Genomic DNA, 18,861 nt, shown 5'->3' on the forward strand with positions numbered 1-18,861 from the left:
ACTGGCAAACCGAATCCAGCAGCACATCAAAAAGTTTATCCACCCTGATCAAGTCAGCTTCATTGCTGGGATGCAGGGCTGGTTCAACATACACAAATTGGTAAACGTAATCCATCACATAAACCGAACCAATGACGAAACCACATGATTATCTCAGTAGATGCAAGAAAGGCCTTCAACAATATTCAACAGCCTTTCATGCTAAAAACTCTCAATAAACTAGGTATTGATGGAACGTAACTCAAAATAATAAGAGCTATTCATGACAAACCCACAGCCAAAATCATACTGAATGGGCAAAAACTGGAAGCATTCCCTTTGAAAACCGGCACAAGACAAGGATGCCCTCTCTCACCACTCCTTTTCAACATAGTATTCGAAGCTTTGGCCAGGGCAATCAGATGAGAAATAAATAAAGGGTATTCAATTAGGAAAAGAGGAAGTCAAATTGTCCCTGTTTGCAGATGGCAATGATTGTATATTTAGAAAACCCCATCATCTCAGCCCAAAATCTCCTTAAGCTAATAAGCAACTTCAGCAAAGTCTCAGGATATGAAATCAATGTGCAAAAATCACAAGCATTCCTATACACCAGTAACAGACAAACAGAGAGCCAAATCACGAGCAAACTCCCATTCACAATTGCTACAAAGAGAATAAAATGCCTAAGAATCCAACTTACAAAGGATGTGAAGGACCTCTTCAAGGAGAACTACAAACCACTGCTCAAGGAAATAAGAGAGGACACAAACACATGGAAAAACATCCTCATGAATAGGAAGAATCAATATCATGAAAATGGCCATATTGCCCAAAGTAATTTATAGACTCAATGCTATCCCCATCAAACTAGCATTGACTTTCTTCACAGAATTGGAAAAAAAACTACTGTAGATTTCATATGGAACCAAAAATGAGCCTGCATAGCCAAGACAATTCTAAGCAAAAAGAACAAAGCTGAAGGCATCACACTACCTGACCCAGCTTATTTTTCTACATAGGATCCCCACATCCTTGCCTTTGTTAGAATGAAAACTAGACAAGGACCAACTTTTATCAACTTGTTCATTTCTCTATTCCTAGAACAGAGCCTGGTACAAAATTTGTGTTTAATAATGTTTGTTGAATGAATTTGAATGATGGATTTGTTTAGAAGGTTTATAACATTCCATCCCTTATGAGTTTGTTGCTAGAGGAAAAAAGAGGCATGTTTTTGGTTCATAACATCAGGTATGTAACCTGGAACTTGGAATCATGAGTTTTTATGCATTTGCTTCATATTATTTATTTTTAAGTGATCTTTCAAAGTATTGATAAAGATACTTTAAGATTGAGAGCCTCCCTGATACCCAGGAATGAGAGTTTTAGATTAAGTTTACTATCTGATTGAAGGCTAATCATATAAGGAGAAAAAAAATAAGGAAAAGAAGAGAAATTTGAAAAGAAATCTCCAAAATGGCCATGAACATCAGAACACTGAGAATTGATATATAAACATGTGTCTTGCTTCATACTTGTCTGTTGTACATCTATAGCAGCAGATTTCATAGATGCAGAGGAATTTTGGCTAAAATCCTAACACGTAAAAGGCATTCTGCACTTACTTCTCAAATTAGAATTAACACATGTGTATGTGTAAGTTGTTTAGAATTGGCATCTATTTAATGAGTTTACCGGCTGAATCTTTTAAAAGAATGCAAACATGTGACTTCTATCAAAAATCTATGAAAAGAAAAATGGCCCTGTAGTGCATGCTGTGGTTCCCACACTACATCCCCCATGTCCACCTGATGTCAGCACAACCATCTGTGGTGTCCATTTGCCACTATGCCACTCAGGTGCACACTCAGGTGCCTGCCTCGGCAAAGACCCTCAGCTCCTGTGCAGGTACAGCCTAGAATTGCATGGAGGTGAACATCTCTGAGGCACCCTTCAACCATTGGGTACCGGGAGTGGTAGATAAATGTCCTAGCCTCTCATCTTTCTACACAACAATGGTGGTGCATATTCTACACAGCAGCTCAGTAACACACACATATTAGTTGTTCTCCCTTTCCTTCCCACCCTCCCCATTACCTCACTGCTACATCTGGAAGTCACCTTCCAGATGAACTACCTATATCCAAATTCTAATCTCTAGCTCTGGTTTCTTAAACAGGTCCTACAAAATGCTTGAAATAAAAGGCAAAATGGTTTGTGTCTAGAATCAAAGGCTGATAATGGCAAGCAACAGGCTCTAAAACTGACACAGGAAAAATGCTTTTCTGGAAGACATCGGCATCACCTCCTAGACACAGAATATGCTGGCTTCATTCCAGTAGTTTCTTCACACACTTTAAATATATGTCTCATTAGGATCACATATGACCCACCTGATTTCATGCCTTGCCTTTTCTTTTTATTCTACAGACTCTTCTAAGGAGCCTAAATTCACCAAGTGTCGTTCACCTGAGCGAGAGACTTTTTCATGCCACTGGACAGATGCGGTTCATCATGGTTCAAAGAGCCTAGGACCCATACAGCTGTTCTATACCAGAAGGTACTGCCCTCATGCCTTTCCAATTTTCCTCTCCATGGATGTACCTACTAAAGTACACTGAGTCACATATAGTGTGGGAAAAGAAGTGATTTGTTGTGATTTATGTAATCTATGAATATTCATTCACTCATTTACTGAAAAAAATATTAATTAAGCCTATCCTATGTGCTGAGTACTATTTTAGGCCCTGGAGATATAGCAGTGATTACAAAAGACAAAATCCCTGGTCTCATGGAGATTTCCTTCCAATGCAAGGAGACAGGCAATAAAAATTGAATAAAATGTCAGCTAGTAATATAGGTTATTAAGAAAAATAAAGCCAGAAAGCAGCATATCAGCAGTGTGTGGGAGTTTGTGTATGTACATGAGAATGTATGAGAGTGTGTCAAAGTATGAGTGAGAGCGTGTATGGATACACGTGGGCATGTGCATGTGGATGAGAGTATGTCTAAGAGGCTTGAGTGATATTGAAATGGGTGATCCTAGGAGGCCTCTCTATTGTGGTGTCCTACACCAGAGACATAAGTGAAATGGGACAGGCCACGTGAATATCTGGGGGAGAGGCTATCCAGGCAGAGGAAATTGCAAGTACAAAGTCCCTGAGGCAGTCTTGGCCTGTTTGAGGGATGAAAAAGGCCAGCACTGAAGGCACAAGATTGAAAGTGAGGAGAGTGATATGGGAAGGGATCAGAGAGTTACTTAGGGACTGACTATGCCAAACCTCGTAGACAAGGGCAAGGCTTTGAATTTTACTTTATTTGTGGTGGAAAGTTATAGGTGTTTTTGAAAAGATGCATGTTTTAAAAGATGTAGCTTGGTTTCTAACCAGATAATACACTCCTTCTCTTAAATATATTCAGTAAAAGACTGTAGTACTTTTTCATTTTTACCAGTGACCCTCTAAAATAACAGAGGAAGGGTGAAACAAAGACCTCTCAATATAGGTACCACCCAAGTTGTTTATTTCTTCTCCTTCACCTGGCATTATTTTCGTTTTTGGTTTACTCTTACTCTGTATATTTTTACCTTTTATACATTTTAGGCTTAAACACTTCATTATCTCTTCTTTTCCACCCAACCCCCAGAGAAGGCCTAAGCCAAGATGCAGGCTTAGTGAGGACCCTTTATCCTTGGCTCAAGGTGTTTGTTAGTCGGAGGATGATATTGTCTGTCCCACGGAAGAGCTGGGAAAGGGAAGGAAGACGCAGCCAACAGTTAAGGGTATGAGCTCAGGGCCAACAAACCTGCACTTCAGTGTAGTTCTGCACTTTCTCACCAAGGAATACTCAGGAAATTAGCCAGTTTGTGTACAACTCAGCCTCCTCATTTGCAGAAAGGAGATAACGGACTTGCCTCATGGCTTCTTGTGAGGATCGTATGAGATAACCCATGAAAAATACTTGGCAGAGTACTTGACACATAATAATTACTCAGCAAATTGTAGCTGGTATTCTTATTATCGGTAGTATAGTGATAATTTTAAAATAATTATGATATAGAAATCCAGTTCCTGGACTATAAAGATGACTATAAGTGGTATAAGACCATTATACCAATAAATTGTTATAATTATTGGTATAAGACCATTTTGATACAGAGCTGCTGCTTAATTTGCAGATAAAAAAATACTTGGAGTTAGCAACCAAGTGGACCTTCCCCACCTTTCAGTGTAAGAGAGATCTCTTGGATGAAGTGAAGTGAAGATGAAATGTTTGGGCACCAATTATACTATATTTTTCCTTAAGGCTGACACCACAAAGAGGTTGGGGCCTGTAAACAAAGTTGATTTCTATAAACACATTCGGACATGAAGTTAGTATGTTTGATGACACTTTTGAAATGTGTGGAATCATTATGTTATTTGTACAGGCACAATTAGCCAAACTGTAAAGAAAATTAGCAAAATAACCTCTTAAGCTGGGCCTACTTTATGAAAATAATGTTTTGCTACCTCAGTATTTACCAAATTTGAATATAAGCAAAAAGAGAAATCGAAAGGAATGAAGCCTTGATAAGTATACGTCCCTTGCCCTCATCAATCAGCATCACATAACTCTTTCCACAGGCATCTTATGCACACCCCAGTCATTTCAGCATCCCTGGTTCAAATCCAGGATCTACGCTACCAAGGATGCTGCTGAAAGTGTGACTGGGTAGAGGAAAAATTTCAGACATATTCAGAAAGATGTCTTAGATTTTGCCCTGATAGTGTTTGGAATCCCAGGAGAGTAAGTACAACTTTATTATTAAGTGCCAACCCAAACTTACAAAATTAGATATTTGTGTTTTTTCTATAAAATATAACTATTTTGAATATCTTAGCCAAACTACTATGAGCCCACAGCCCAGTTTATGGAAGAAGGGTAAAACTGAGGGATTAGGAGTATCAGGACTGGACTGGACTGATTAGTGTACAGATAAATTTGACTTCTCATTGCCCACTTCACAAAGAAGACAATACAAATGCACTTTCTGACTCTTGTCATTGTTTCTTAGAACTCAGTTGCCAGGCAACTCCTGAAACTATAGAAACATGCTTCGCATCCCTGATACATAAATAAAACTGTGGATTTTATCTAAAACCAGAGTCAGTGGGAGGTGCAGTTGTTTCAGTTTGCTGGCCTGGCCTATCTAAAGCACAACGGAATGTGAACATGTCAGGGTGTCAACAGGACATTTCAGGCACAGCCCTACAGGCAGTTGTGTGTTTTGCCTGGCTCTGCTCCTTGCCAGGTAGCTGGCAGAAGAGACAGCCTCCACATGTTAAAGCAGCTGATTCAAAACAGTCTCTGCCATCCTGTGATGGCGATAGTGCCAAATTCAGCCTCTGAGCTTACAGGGGACTCGGGATGAATGCACATTACAGGCATGGCAAAAGGAGGCTCTGGGAAGCATGTTCGAGCTGCTCTGCTCTCAGCTCCTTGCATGTAAAAGCTGTGTTTTTAAAGGAACTGGGCATGTGAACACTCAGTCCTTAAAGTTGTATCCCCCACCTCTTCCATACCCATTCAACCCCACTTCAAAAATTACCCTGGTCTTAAGAGAAATTTTATTTTCTATACATGGTTGTGTGGAAAATCAGTAGGGAGAAAGGGCATTATTGCTTTCATTTTTCTTAAACAAAAGTATTGAATTTAAAGCCAAAAACATGTGAGCTTTCTGTCATGAGAACAGCTGCCCTTAAAAACATACATGAGGTTTTATTTTTATTATTTTTTCCAGCTGGTTGTCTTTAGATGAAAAACATTTCTTCTGCTCTTTATTCTTATTTTTAAGGATAGTCTCTTTCTATGGTTCTCACCCCTTCCATTTCACAAGATAGTCTGGGAGCAAACCTAAAGCACTTAACTTTTGGGAGTAAGAGCAAAGGGTAGCTTCCATGAATTGATTTTGGTCTTCTGTAGAGACATTCAACCCAGAGAAGGCAAGTGACACAGTATCTGTTTTATGAGCTAATTTCGGTTCTTGTCTACATTTAATAGTTTAAAGTATAAGTTATAAATATTTATTTAAAGCGAAATTCAACATTGGTTCATGAAGAAAGAGGTTGGAAGCAGTGTTTTGAACTAGCTGTTTCTGATCCATCATGCTTAAAATAAATGCTTTGTTTGTCCTGTGGAGTTCATGGATTTGGGATAATCTAAACAGGGTTTTTTACACAGTCCTCATGGGGACCAAGGTACTGACATGCACTATTGAGAAATTCTGTGAATCATGAAAGAGCTGATATTTTAGAAATCCAGACCTGTTGAGCACTATCTACATCTTTGGGACGTCTTAATACTTTTGAGTTTTCTAACTTTTATACTATCACTTATGCTAAGTACATTTGATATCCCTTCTATTATGTGAAAGCTTCATTTTCTGGGCAATCTTCTTACAACTACTCTCTTTAATACACTCTTACTTAGTTTGAAAGTAAATATCAAATTAAGCATACTATAGTTCAATGAACCACCCACCTATTCCTAATTTTTTTTAGCATTTTTCTTCTGACTCTACATACACACATACTTATACACACACACACACACACACACACCCCTTATCTTTTCTTCTGCATTTTGCCCATTTACTTTTTGCATCAGAGATGAATCTCATTCAAGCATATGCAATTTTTTTTTTTTTTTTTTTTTTTTTTTTTTTTTTTTTGAGATGGAGTCTTGCTTTGTCGCCCAGGCTGGAGTGCAGTGGCGCGATCTTGACTCACTGTGACCTTTGCCCCCTGGGTTCAAGCAATTCTCCTGCCTCAGCCTACCTACTGAATAGCTGGGATTACAGGAGCATGCCATCGCATCCAGCTAATTTTTGTATTTTTACTACAGACGGGGTTTTACCATGTTAGCCAGGCTGGTCTCAAACTGCTAACGTCATGATCCACCTACCTCAGCCTCCCAAAGTGCTGGGATTACAGGCATGAACCACCATACCCAGCCAGCATATGTAACTTTTAAGAGTCTCAACCAAAGCAGCAATTCACTATCTCAGCCCCTGGAGTCTCTGCCATTTAAATCCCAATTTCCTTCCAACAGCTGAGGAGCAGTCGTCTCAAGTACCCCCTGATACTACACAAGTTTTCTCCTGGTGCCAAGCAGACCAGCCTGAGAAACAGCTATAAGAAGGAAATAGGCGTCTTCTCCCAGCTTTGCATCCCTTCCTTCCAGGTCCTGCCTTCCTTACAGCCTGCAATGTCCTCATTGTCCACTGCTGCCCAGCACCCATCCCACAGAGGGATGGTCCCAAACCCTACAGTCTGGCCTGTGAGCCACAGGAGCCTCTGGCTGCACAGGCCATTCCTACCTCATCTTCCACAACCACAGATTACGTGGTTTTATGTCCCTTTGGCTTATAAATTATCTTCTCAGTTAATAGGCTAGTGAATAACAAGGGGATAATGAACTACCTCACCCAAGTAGCAATTCTAATTTAAGAAAATTTTCCTGTCATTCCATTGCCTTTTGCTTCCCTTACCACACTCATGCCCATACTTCCTTACCTCAATCCCTCTGACCTCTCAGTTTCCTCCCTTCCTTGCCATATTGTCATCTATTAAACTTTTACCCATCCTTCAAGAATGCTAAAAACACACCTCCACCTTAAAGCCTTCCATGAAGAGCCACAGCAATCATTCCGTCTTCTGAACTTTTAAGGACCCTAGAGAGCACTACTAATGAGCACTTACCCACATTGCTTTGTAATACCATTTTTTGCTCTTTCCTTCTGAGGCAGGAGGAATTCCTTAGACATCTATGAATCCCCCATAGTGTCTGTCATTATGTTTTAGACATAACCAATTCTCATTAAATATCAATGTAATGAATATAAGAGGCCCAAAAAACTACTCAGATGGGAATTTGAGTCTTATTTTAGCCTGAAATTAGGGGACTGCATCTTACTTATCTTTATATCTGCACAGTGTTGGTGCATCACTCTGCCCGGAGCACACATCAACTTGTCTCCTCAGTTTCTTTCACCATAGTCTGGGAAAACAGCCAGGTCTAAACTTTCACTGTTCTCTGGGAATCTCTAGTTGGGGGTGATTCTCTGTACTGTTTTAATGAACATTTTAAAAATGTCCCTAAGTCTCAGAACCTTCATCTATAGAACGGGCATAATAAAGTACCTACCATAGGAATCAATTTATGACCAGACATAGCATATACATTCAATAAACGGAACGTTTTACCACAGGCAGAAGTACCAAATGGCCTCGTAGCAGTCTTCAGACACTGATGATATTGTCCACCAATGTGATATGTCTTGGAAATGGTGTTGCTAAAACACCTCTTCACAAAATATTCGTGTTCCAATTTATTGAATCAGACTATCAAGCACCTTACTTGGACTTCAGCTACAACATGATTTTTGGAACAATTAATCTTTTTTAATCCTCCATTTTAGAAATATTCAAGAATGGACTCAAGAATGGAAAGAATGCCCTGATTATGTTTCTGCTGGGGAAAACAGCTGTTACTTTAATTCATCATTTACCTCCATCTGGATACCTTATTGTATCAAGCTAACTAGCAATGGTGGTACAGTGGATGAAAAGTGTTTCTCTGTTGACGAAATAGGTAAATCACAGGTTTTTGTTTCATTTGACATAGTTTTACACTAAATAAATGGGGAAGCCTGCAAGGTCCAAGTATAATCAAGTAGGAAGACTTTGTAACAGTGTTCTATAGATACATGGAGATCTATTTTACAGGAGATGGGATCAACTGGTGAACAAGAGGAAAAGGGCAGGGGGAACTTAAGTTGACTTTAACATAAAGTAACCTGGCAGTAAATGTTGTGAAGAAAAGAATAGGAACCTTGTGGAGTCTTTTCCTTTAGGATATCTTTGAAGCTGTGTTGTGTTATGTTCCACTGCAAAGGGTAAACTTAATATATTCTTAGAATTTCTTACTTCCTAATTATTTGATAGGATGCTTATATTCAGATTCACTGAAATACATTGGCCTTTGACCTCTACCATTGCTATAATCAAAGCCTAGATTTTCTTTATCACAAAGCATAATCATTCTGGAATTTTACATTTACAAAACAGCCACAGTCACTTTAGAGACATGTTTATAAGACCTCAGAACAAATACTGGAGACAATCAGCTCAGTGAACTAAGTGAAAGATCCAAACAGGTGGAAACAAAACAAATAAACAACTATAATTAGAATATTCATGTTATACTTTAATAGTATAAACAGCAAAATAGAAAGAATCAAAGAAGGACATTGAGTAGCTGAAATTGGTGCCTCAAAATCTATCCACAAAAGCTAATTTGTTGCTTCTAGGAATTCCTCGTTGCTTCTCCCAAATGTGTTGTTCTTTTATGTGGTTTTCTAGGCATAAGCTGACTGGAAGAGATAGGAGTATGTGGCTAGAAGTTACGACAGAAACAAATAAAATCTAATCGGCTGACTTTAAGGGAGAAGATTAAGAGACCTGTATCAAACAGTAAAAATAACCCAATTGCTTTGCAAAGACAATTTAGTATGTGTCCTTAACATCAATGGTATAGCTGTTGAACTGAAACTAAATGGGATAGCAGAATGGGATAGTAGCAAGAATACTGGGTTAAAAAACCCATATTCTAACTCTGTTCTCTGCCAATAGCATATGGCCAGTCCTACTCATTTACCTGGCTGACTTTCACTGAACACCTGTCATGTGTCAGGCACTGTTCTGGTGGTGGTGGTTATAGAATAAGTACGATACAGTCGAAGAAGGGAGTCAGGCATGTTCGCAGATAATTGCAGTGCAGTGTGATAGGTGTTAGCCTGGAAATACGTGGAATGCAGAGATGCAAAGGTGGTGGCCAAATGTGTGAATGATTGACAGGCCTGAGGGATGAGGAAGGCCTGCATAGAGATGGTGACAGTTTAGTTACCTCTGAACTGGAATTGGACTCTCCCTATTTTTAAAAAAGTGGTTACCCACAGTGGTCAAAAGCGTGAGTGAGTGTTGTCAGGTACTGCAGTGGACTTGCCTTTCAGTAACTACTAAGTTCCAACAGTAACAAATAGCACATGTTCAGGGGACTCAGGAGCAGTTAGAAAGCCCTACTAGTCAGCTGGAGAAATCATCAGTAGTTGTTCATGCCCCAAAAAGGAATTTGGAGTTTAACTGTCACAAGGTACCTTTGAGGATGTTTAAATAGGGAAATGACTTGAGAATAGTAATAGCTAACAGTCACAAAAGACTTACCACATGTCAGGTATAAAAACCATCTTTTACAATCGCACTTTACAGATAATGAAACTGAGGCGCAGGGCATTTGAAGGACTAGTTCAAGTAAAACAGCTAGTAGGTAGAGCTGGGATTTGAACCTCCAGCCTCCATGCTTTTACTCTTGAGACTTTGCAGTACCACCTGTCTCATTATCAATGCCTCAGAGAAGTTAATCTTGTTGCAATGTGAAACATAGATTGGAGTGGGACGGACTAAAGGTAGAAGAGGTTCAAAGACTGAGATCATCAAGGTAAAAGATTATGACAGGCAGCTACAACTAGCACAATAGTTGTGGGAGAAGGTGCTGAGAGTGAAAGAAAACAAAGAACTAAGGTAACCCTAATAGATCTTGAGAAAGTTGTCAATCATTATAAGCCTCAGCTTCCTCGTAAAATATGAATGTATGGTACTACCTCACAGGGCTGTTCTTTGGATTTAAAATACTGTATTAGTTAGACATTTGTCAGTCATTCAATTCATTCAGCAAATATTTATTATGTTCTTCTCTCAGGCCAGTCAGTGTTCTCCATGCTGGGGATAGAAACTGTCTTCCCTGGTGGGATCTAATCCCAGTGAGGGCGGAAAGCGACAATGCTATGGAGAAATATAGAAAAGGAGAATAGGAGTGTTGAAGAGGTTGCAGTATTGAGTTTTCAGGATTGGCATCCCTGAGTCAGTGGCATTTGAATAAGGAAGGATTAGAGAGGAGAATAATGTGTGTGTCTCAGGGAAGGGCATTTCAGCAAAGGGGCACAGCCAGAGGAAAGATCTCAAAGTAGAAGCATGCTTTTCCTCACTCAGTGAACAGCAGGCAGGCGGTGAGGTGGGCACAGAGTGAGTGAGGAGACTGGTATGAGACCAAATCCCACAGACAAGACAGTCAAATCTACCCAACCATTGTAATGACTTTGACTTTCACTTGGAGTGAGGTAGGAAGCCTTTGGAGGGTTTTAGATCATGAGTGATATGATCTAATGTGTTAGGATAATCACTGTGTCATTTCACTTGAGGATTGCATGGAGAATAGACTGGAGGGGGGACAAAGACCAAAGGAGTACAGTGGGGAGACAAATGCAGCAAGAAGAATGAAAAAGGATAATGGCTAGGACCAGGTTATAGTGGTGCAGGTGGTGAGACATGGTTGGATTCTGTTATATCTTGAAAATACAGCTGACGGAATATGGATTAGTGAGGAAAAGATGAGCCAAGGACGAGTTCATTGTTTTTGTACTGAGCAGCTAGAGGAATTGAGTCCTCGTTAACAGAGATGGGAAAGAGGAAAGGAGAGCAGGTTTTGGAGAGGAAGAGCAAGGGTTTGTTTGGGGATATATTAAGTTTCAGATATTTTTAAAATATCTCACAGGAGTTGTCAATACAGCATGTAGATGTATGTGTAGAGGTAAAGGAGAGGTCATTATTATGCCTGTAATGGTGGTACCAAGCCTTTTCCAAAGGGACCTTGTCTCATATCCTCTATTTTTCAAATGTAGCATAAGTAATAAGTTATAGAAAATCTTCCATTAAAACCAGTTTTATAGTTTTGTCACTTTAAAGGGTTAAGCTTTGATTATCAGGATTCCTGAATCTCCAACAAATCCAGAAGGTTGAGGAATTACTGCCATTATATCGGCATATGTAGTTTGGCCATTTTGCATATCCTTCCAATTTAATTTTCAAAATGTAGTCATGATTCATCAAATTTTGACTCTCCCTGTTTTTAAAAAGGTGGTGTCGACTCCGGAGGGCAACAGCATGCTCCTCCACCATAAAGCCTGTTTTCACGTGGGTGCACACAAGAGCTTCCCTCCTTTGGCCACCAGATTTGACAGTCAGTAAGAGCACCTCACTGTGTGTATCTGTAGAGTTATCTCCAGTCAACCCTAGGGATGCACACTTTGCAACACTCTAGGTGGCCTTCTGTATATGACAGAAAAACTAGCAATAATTTACCAGGAACTATCTAGAATAAAAATTTAGACATAGTTCCTGGCTTTGAAATCCGTATTTTCTTCATCAGCCTCTGAGAAATTGTGGTCTTTGAGGTCCTAATAAGCAGAATGCAACAAATTTTCCTGGGACTGTAGAGTATATCAATAGAACCTGAGGAAAACAGTGTTTCAAGTTGTTCATATGACAGTTAAGAAAAAGACAGAAAACACTGAATCGTCACCACTTATGAGACTAGCATAATGCCTTCTTCCTTCTTATGTCAGAAGAAAACATCACGTGTGGCTAGGAAGACCACAAAGCAAGGGAGCGTTAGCAGAGTGTGCAGGAAGACTGTATGAGAAGATTGAAGAAGAGTGAATAAGGATAATGGCTAGGACCAGGTTATAGTGGTGCAGGCGGTGAGACATGGTTGGATTCTGTTATATCTTGAAAGTACAGCTGACGGAATACGGATTAGTGAGGCAAAGATGAGCCTTTCAGGGAACAACACAGAAATGAGGTAAATGAGGTCCCTGCCCCCAGGCCATACATAGTTGCAAGAAAAAAGATTTCTCTACCCCTAGTTCCACAGCAGCCCCATGTCTAAATTCCGTAAGTTTTTCTGACTCTGTTTTTTCAGTTTTAAGCGAAAATGAATTCATTTGCCAAAATCCTGATGCATTTATGATATCAGAGCAAAAAGAAATATAAAACGTGGCAGATCTTGAAAATAGTTAGTGATCAGATTTTTTGCTCCCAAAGGAATTTTTGTAAGGGCTTATTTAAAAGTTAAAAACAAGTCACCCTTGAGTTAAAAAAAGTTACTCTCTTATAAAGTGAAAGTTATAATAAGAAAAATATTGGAAGAAATAAGAGTATGAACGATCAAAAATGTAGAAAGTAATTTGGTCTTCTGAGAAGAATGCCTTCCATTCATAATAAATTGTGTCTGTCTGTGTACTAATGCTCTGTTGAATTGCACAGTGCAACCAGATCCACCCATTGCCCTCAACTGGACTTTACTGAACGTCAGTTTAACTGGGATTCATGCAGATATTCAAGTGAGATGGGAAGCACCACCCAATGCAGATATTCAGAAAGGATGGATGGTTCTGGAGTATGAACTTCAATACAAAGAAGTAAATGAAACTAAATGGAAAATGGTAAGATGTCACTACACCTTACACTTTGACTTTTCTTTCTATTTCATCAACCTCTCTCTCATTTATCATTAGACTTTCTTTTGACCTAATACCACATGTTCATGCTGTATGCGCCATAATTTCTTATTTGAGAAAACATGTTAATCGGTAAAATATTATCTTGAAATTCTGTTAAGACAGGAGATGCTTATGTATATATGGAGGCCTGTGGAAGGAAAGGAAAACTATTTCTCTATTCATTTTTGAGGTCCAGTTTAACTTTAGAGTAAAATTATAGACTGGCCACTTAGCTGTCTTTGGGGATGTGGATAAAAATGGGAAAGTTTGTGATCAAAGTCAACAGTGACTGTGGTCAAATATTTTCCCATGATTTCAGTTGCTGCTACTCAAAAGACTCCCATTAAAACAAATTCATACGTGTCTACAGGAAACAGAGGAAGGGAACTTGTCTCTTAGAGGTTTCAGAAGGATGTTTTGTTACATACCTCAGAGAAGAATCAAGCTGAGATTCTTACGTAGGCAATTAGAGAGCATGGTACCGGTTGACCTCTGAATCCCTCTCTTCCTTACGAAGCATATGGAACTCAGCACTTCGATAAAGTTCACATGGCACATAACAAGAGGAAAAACGGGCGTATCATGCTGCTCCCAATATAACTAATTCTAAATCTGTCTAACCACAGCCACAGCCACAGCCAAGCCAAGCAGTTTCTGGCCACTCATCAGGTGATGCCCAGCAGCCTGGCACAGATCACTCCCAGAATTTTGAGACACCAGGACATTCAGTGAACCACTGAAAAAGATGCCAATTTTGTCATTAGAGGAAAGTTAAGTTTGGAGAAACTTTGAGTAGTTGCAATACTGGACTTTGGGGCTCTATTTTCTGAATCATTTTAATGTAGATATCTGTTCTGTAACTTGGTACAAATAAAAGGCCTGGTTGGATGCTAAGTCAAACAAGACTGTCTACATCCAAGCTACAATCAAACATTATTCAGCAACAGGTACTGAAATAACTACTATGCAGAAGGCACTGTGCTAAATACCTGAGGTGGCGGTTCTCAAAGTGGGAACCACAGACCCCTGAGGGTCCCTGAGACCCTTTCAGAGAGTTCAGTACTATTTTCACAATACACTAAAATGTTATTTTATTCACTATGCTGAAATTTAATTTAATGGCACAAAAGCAATGCTGGAAACACTGCTGGCACCTTAGCATGAAGCAAGGCAGTAGGATCAAATTTTACTAATAGTCATTGTATTCTCCATCATCATGCACTGACAGTAAAGAAGGGGGAAAAAGCCAGTTTCACGTATGACATTCTTGATGAAGCTGTACAAATTGTTAATTTTGCTAAATCTCGACCTTTGAGTACATAGCTTATTAATATTCTGTGTGACATATGGGAATTACACATTAAGCATGTCTGCTGCATACTGAGGTATTGTATTTATCTTGAAGAAAAGCGCTGAAATGACTGAGTTGCCAGCTGAACTAGTTGCTTTTATTGCTTGGAGCACCATTTTTACTTGGAAGAACAACTGATAAACTGGCAGATGGTTATTCATATTTGAATTGGCAAACATTTCTCAAAAAAGAATGAGGTGAGCTTGTCGCTTCAAGAAAAACAACTGACTGTATTTTTTGCCATGGAAAAAATTTGACTTTTCAAAGCAATTCATTTTGCCTTTTTGGAAAATTTGTGTCTCCAACCGTGAGCTTGATAGTGTTTTAATATTTGAAGACTTTTCTTGAAGAGATTCATGGTGATATTAATGAAAGTGATTTTTAATTGTATTGTGTAATAAAATATATAAACATTTAGAAAAATATACAAGTCAGTGAACCAATATTTTCCAAATGACTAATATATGATGTAATTAAATCATGCATGGGGAAATGATCCATTCAAAGTAGTAGATAGAATGGTGAATTTTTTTAATGATCAAAAAATTTTTTGTGTATTTATTGTGTACAACTTTTTTTGAAATATGAATACATTGTAGAATGGTTCTATCACAGTAAGTAACATGCATTACCACACACACCATTTTTTTGTGTATATTGAGAACACTTAAAATCTACTCACTTAGAGATTTTCAAAATACAATACATAGGCATTAACTATAGTCACCATTTTGTACAATAGATTTCTTAAACTCGTTCCTACTAACTGAAAATGTTAGTTCTTTCATCAATATCTCCTCAACTCTCCACCCTACCCACCACCCCAATAACCACCATTCAACTCTCTACTTCTGAGTTCAACTTTTTTAGATTCTGCATATAAGTGAGATTATGTGGTATTTGTTTTTCTGTCTCTGGATCATTTCTCTTAATATAATATCCTCCAGGTTCATCCACGTTGTCACAAGCGACAGGATATCCTTCTTTTTATAAGGCTGATAGCATTCCATTGTATATATATACACCATATTTTCTTTATCAACTTATCCATTAATGGAACATAGGTTGATTCTATTTCTTGGCTGTTATAAGTAATGAACATGGGAGCCCAGATATTTCTTCAATGTACTGATTTCATTTTCCTTGGATATATACTTAGTAGTGGAATAATATAATGGATCACATGGTAGTTCTATTTTTCATCTTTTGAGGAAGCTTCTTATTATTTTCCATAGAGGGTATACTAATTTACACTCCCACCAATAGTGTGCAAGGGTTCCCTTTTGTCCACATTCTCACCAACACTTGTTTTTTTGAAAGTAGCCATCCTAACATCTTTGTGCACTCTATGCCTTCTGTGAGCTGATAGCTCATTGTGGTTTAAATTTACATTTCCCTGATGATTAAAGATGTCAAGCATTTTTCATATGCCTGTTGGCCATTTCTATATCTTCTTTTTAAAAATTTATATTCAGGTCCTTTGCCCGTTTTTTAATTGGGTTATTTATTTTCTTGCTATTGAATTGGTTTAGTTCCATATATATTTCAGATATTAAACTCTTATCAGATGTATTCAAATATTGTCTCCCATTCCATAGAGTGGCTCTTCACTCTGTTGATTGTTTCCTTGGCAGTGCAGAAGCCTTTTAGTTTCATGTAATCCCATTTATCTATTTCTACTTTTGTTGCCTTACCCAACGGAGTCATATCCAAAAAATCATTGCCCAAACCAATGTCATGGAGCTTTTACTCTATATTTTCTTCCAGTAGTTGTACAGTTCCAGGTTTTACATTTAAGTCTTTAATCGATTTTGAGTTTATTTTTGTATATGATATAAAATAAGGGTATGATTTCATTCTTCTGCATATGGATGTCCAATTTTCCCAACAACATTTAAAGTCAGAATCCTTCCCTTACTGTGTATTCTTAGCACCTTTGTGATAAATCAATTTACTATGAATGTGTGGATTTATTTCTGACTACTTTATTCTTTTACATCGGTTTATGTAATTTTAACGCCAGTACCATGCTGTTTTGATTATTATAGCTTTGTATTATGTTTTGAGGTTGGTAGAGTGATGATTTCAACCTTTTTCTTTTTGTTCAAGATTGCTTTGGCTATTCATAGTCTACTGTGGTTGCAGACAAATTTTAGAATTGCTTTTTCTATTTCTGTGAAAAATGACATAGGAATTTTGATAAGGATTGCATTGAGTCTGTAGATTGCTTTGGGTAGTAGGGACATTTGACCAATATTAGTTCTTCTGATCCATGAACATGGGCTATCTGTTCATTTATTTGTGTTGTCTTCATGTTTTACAGTTTACAGTGTACAGATCTTTCACCTCCTTGTTTAAATTTATTTCTGGGTATTTTATTTTATTTTTATTTTTATAGCTATTGTGAATGGGATTTTTTTATTTCTTTCTCAGATTGTTCCTTATTAGTGTATAGAAATATTACTGATTTTTATATGTTGACTTTGTATCCTGCAGCTTTACTGAATTTGTTTATCTGTTCTAGCAATTTTTTGTTGAAGTCTTTAGGGTTTTCTATATATAAAATCATGTCATCTGTAAGCAAGGACAATTTAATTTTTTCCTTTCCAATTTTGGATGCCTTTTATTTCTCTCTCTTGCTTAATTGCTCTGACTAGGATTTTGAATTGAGTAGAGTAGAGTCGAATAGAGGAGTTACATTGAATAGAAGTGGCAAGAGTAGGCGTCTTTGTCTTGTTTCTTGTCTTACAGGAAAAGGTTTCCACATTTCACTGTTTATTCTGATGTCAGTTTGTTATATATGGCCTTTATTGTGTTGAAATACATTCCTTCTATATCTAATTGTTAAGGGTTTTTATCATGAAAGGATATTGAATTTTGACAAGTGCTTCTTCTGTATCTACTGAGATGGTTCCATGGTTTTGTTCTTGGTTCTAGTAATATGATGTATTATGTTTATGTATTTGTGTGTGATGAATCATTCTTGCATCCCTGGGATAAATCCTACTTGATCATGGAGAATGGTCCTTTTAATGTGCTTTTAAGTTAGTTTCCTAGCATTTTGTTTAAGATTTTTACATCTGTATTTATCAGAGATATTAGCCCATAATTTTCTTTTCTTGTAGTGTCCTTTCATGGTTTTGGTATTAGGGTAATGCTAGCATCAAGAAATAGTTTGAAAGTATCCCCTTTTCTTCTATTTTTTGGAAAAATTTAAAAAAGATTAGTGTTCCAGTGAAGCTTCCAGTGAAGCTGTCAGGTCCTGGGCTTATCTTTGATGACAGACACTTTACTACTGATTCAATCTCCTTACTTATTATTGGTTTATTTAGATTTTCTATTTCTTCAAGAAAGTTTTAGTCGGTTGTTGTGTGTAGGAATTTATTCATTTCTCATGCATATAATTTTTCAGAATGGTCTCTTATGAACATTTGTATTTCTATGGTATTGGTTGTAATGTCTCCTCCTTCATTTCTGATTTTGTTTTTAATTTGGGCCTTCTCTTTTTTTTTTTTTTTTTATATTACTTAGTCTAGCTAAAGATTGGTTGATTTTATCTTTTCAGAAAAACTTGTTTCATTAGTCTTTTCTACTGTTTTAATGTGCTAACTCAAAAGCACATTAAAAGGATCATTCTCCATGATCAAGTAGGATTTATCCCAGGGATGCAAGGATGGCTCATCACACACAAATACATAAACATAATAATCACATTACTAGAACCAAGAACAAAACCATGGAACCATCTCAATATTTTCTACTCTCTATTTCATTTATTTCTGTTCTGATCTTTATTATTTCCTTCCTTCTATGAACTTTATGCTTAGTTTATTCTTTTTCTGGTTTCTTCAGGTAAAATATTAGGTTATTAATTTGAGATCTTTCTTTGTTTTCTGATGGAGGCATTTATTGCGATGAAATTCCATTGCTCTTCGAACTACTTTTGCTGCATCCCTTAAGGTTTGGTATGTTGTTTCCATTTTTGTCTCAAGATATTTTTTGTTTTATTTTTTAACTATTATTTTAGGTTCAGAGTTACATGTGCAGATCTGTTATATAGGTAAATTGCATGTCACAGGGGTTTACCATACAG

General features: G+C 37.7%; 1 protein-coding gene across 9 annotated transcripts in view; it reads left to right on the top strand.

Moving 5' to 3' along the window:
• The window catches only part of GHR (growth hormone receptor), a 345,092-nt gene that overhangs the window by 306,915 nt on the left and 19,316 nt on the right, over positions 1 to 18,861 (top strand). For all 9 annotated transcript variants that reach the window (XM_023216564.2, XM_023216560.1, XM_031935400.1 and 6 more), the window contains 3 exons: positions 2,410 to 2,539; positions 8,441 to 8,613; positions 13,182 to 13,360. In XM_023216564.2, the coding sequence (XP_023072332.1) occupies positions 2,410 to 2,539; positions 8,441 to 8,613; positions 13,182 to 13,360 (482 nt within the window). The remainder of the gene's footprint in view (positions 1 to 2,409; positions 2,540 to 8,440; positions 8,614 to 13,181; positions 13,361 to 18,861) is intronic.

This window comes from Piliocolobus tephrosceles, chromosome 4 (genome assembly GCF_002776525.5).
Source record: "Piliocolobus tephrosceles isolate RC106 chromosome 4, ASM277652v3, whole genome shotgun sequence".
NCBI lineage: Eukaryota > Metazoa > Chordata > Mammalia > Primates > Cercopithecidae > Piliocolobus > Piliocolobus tephrosceles.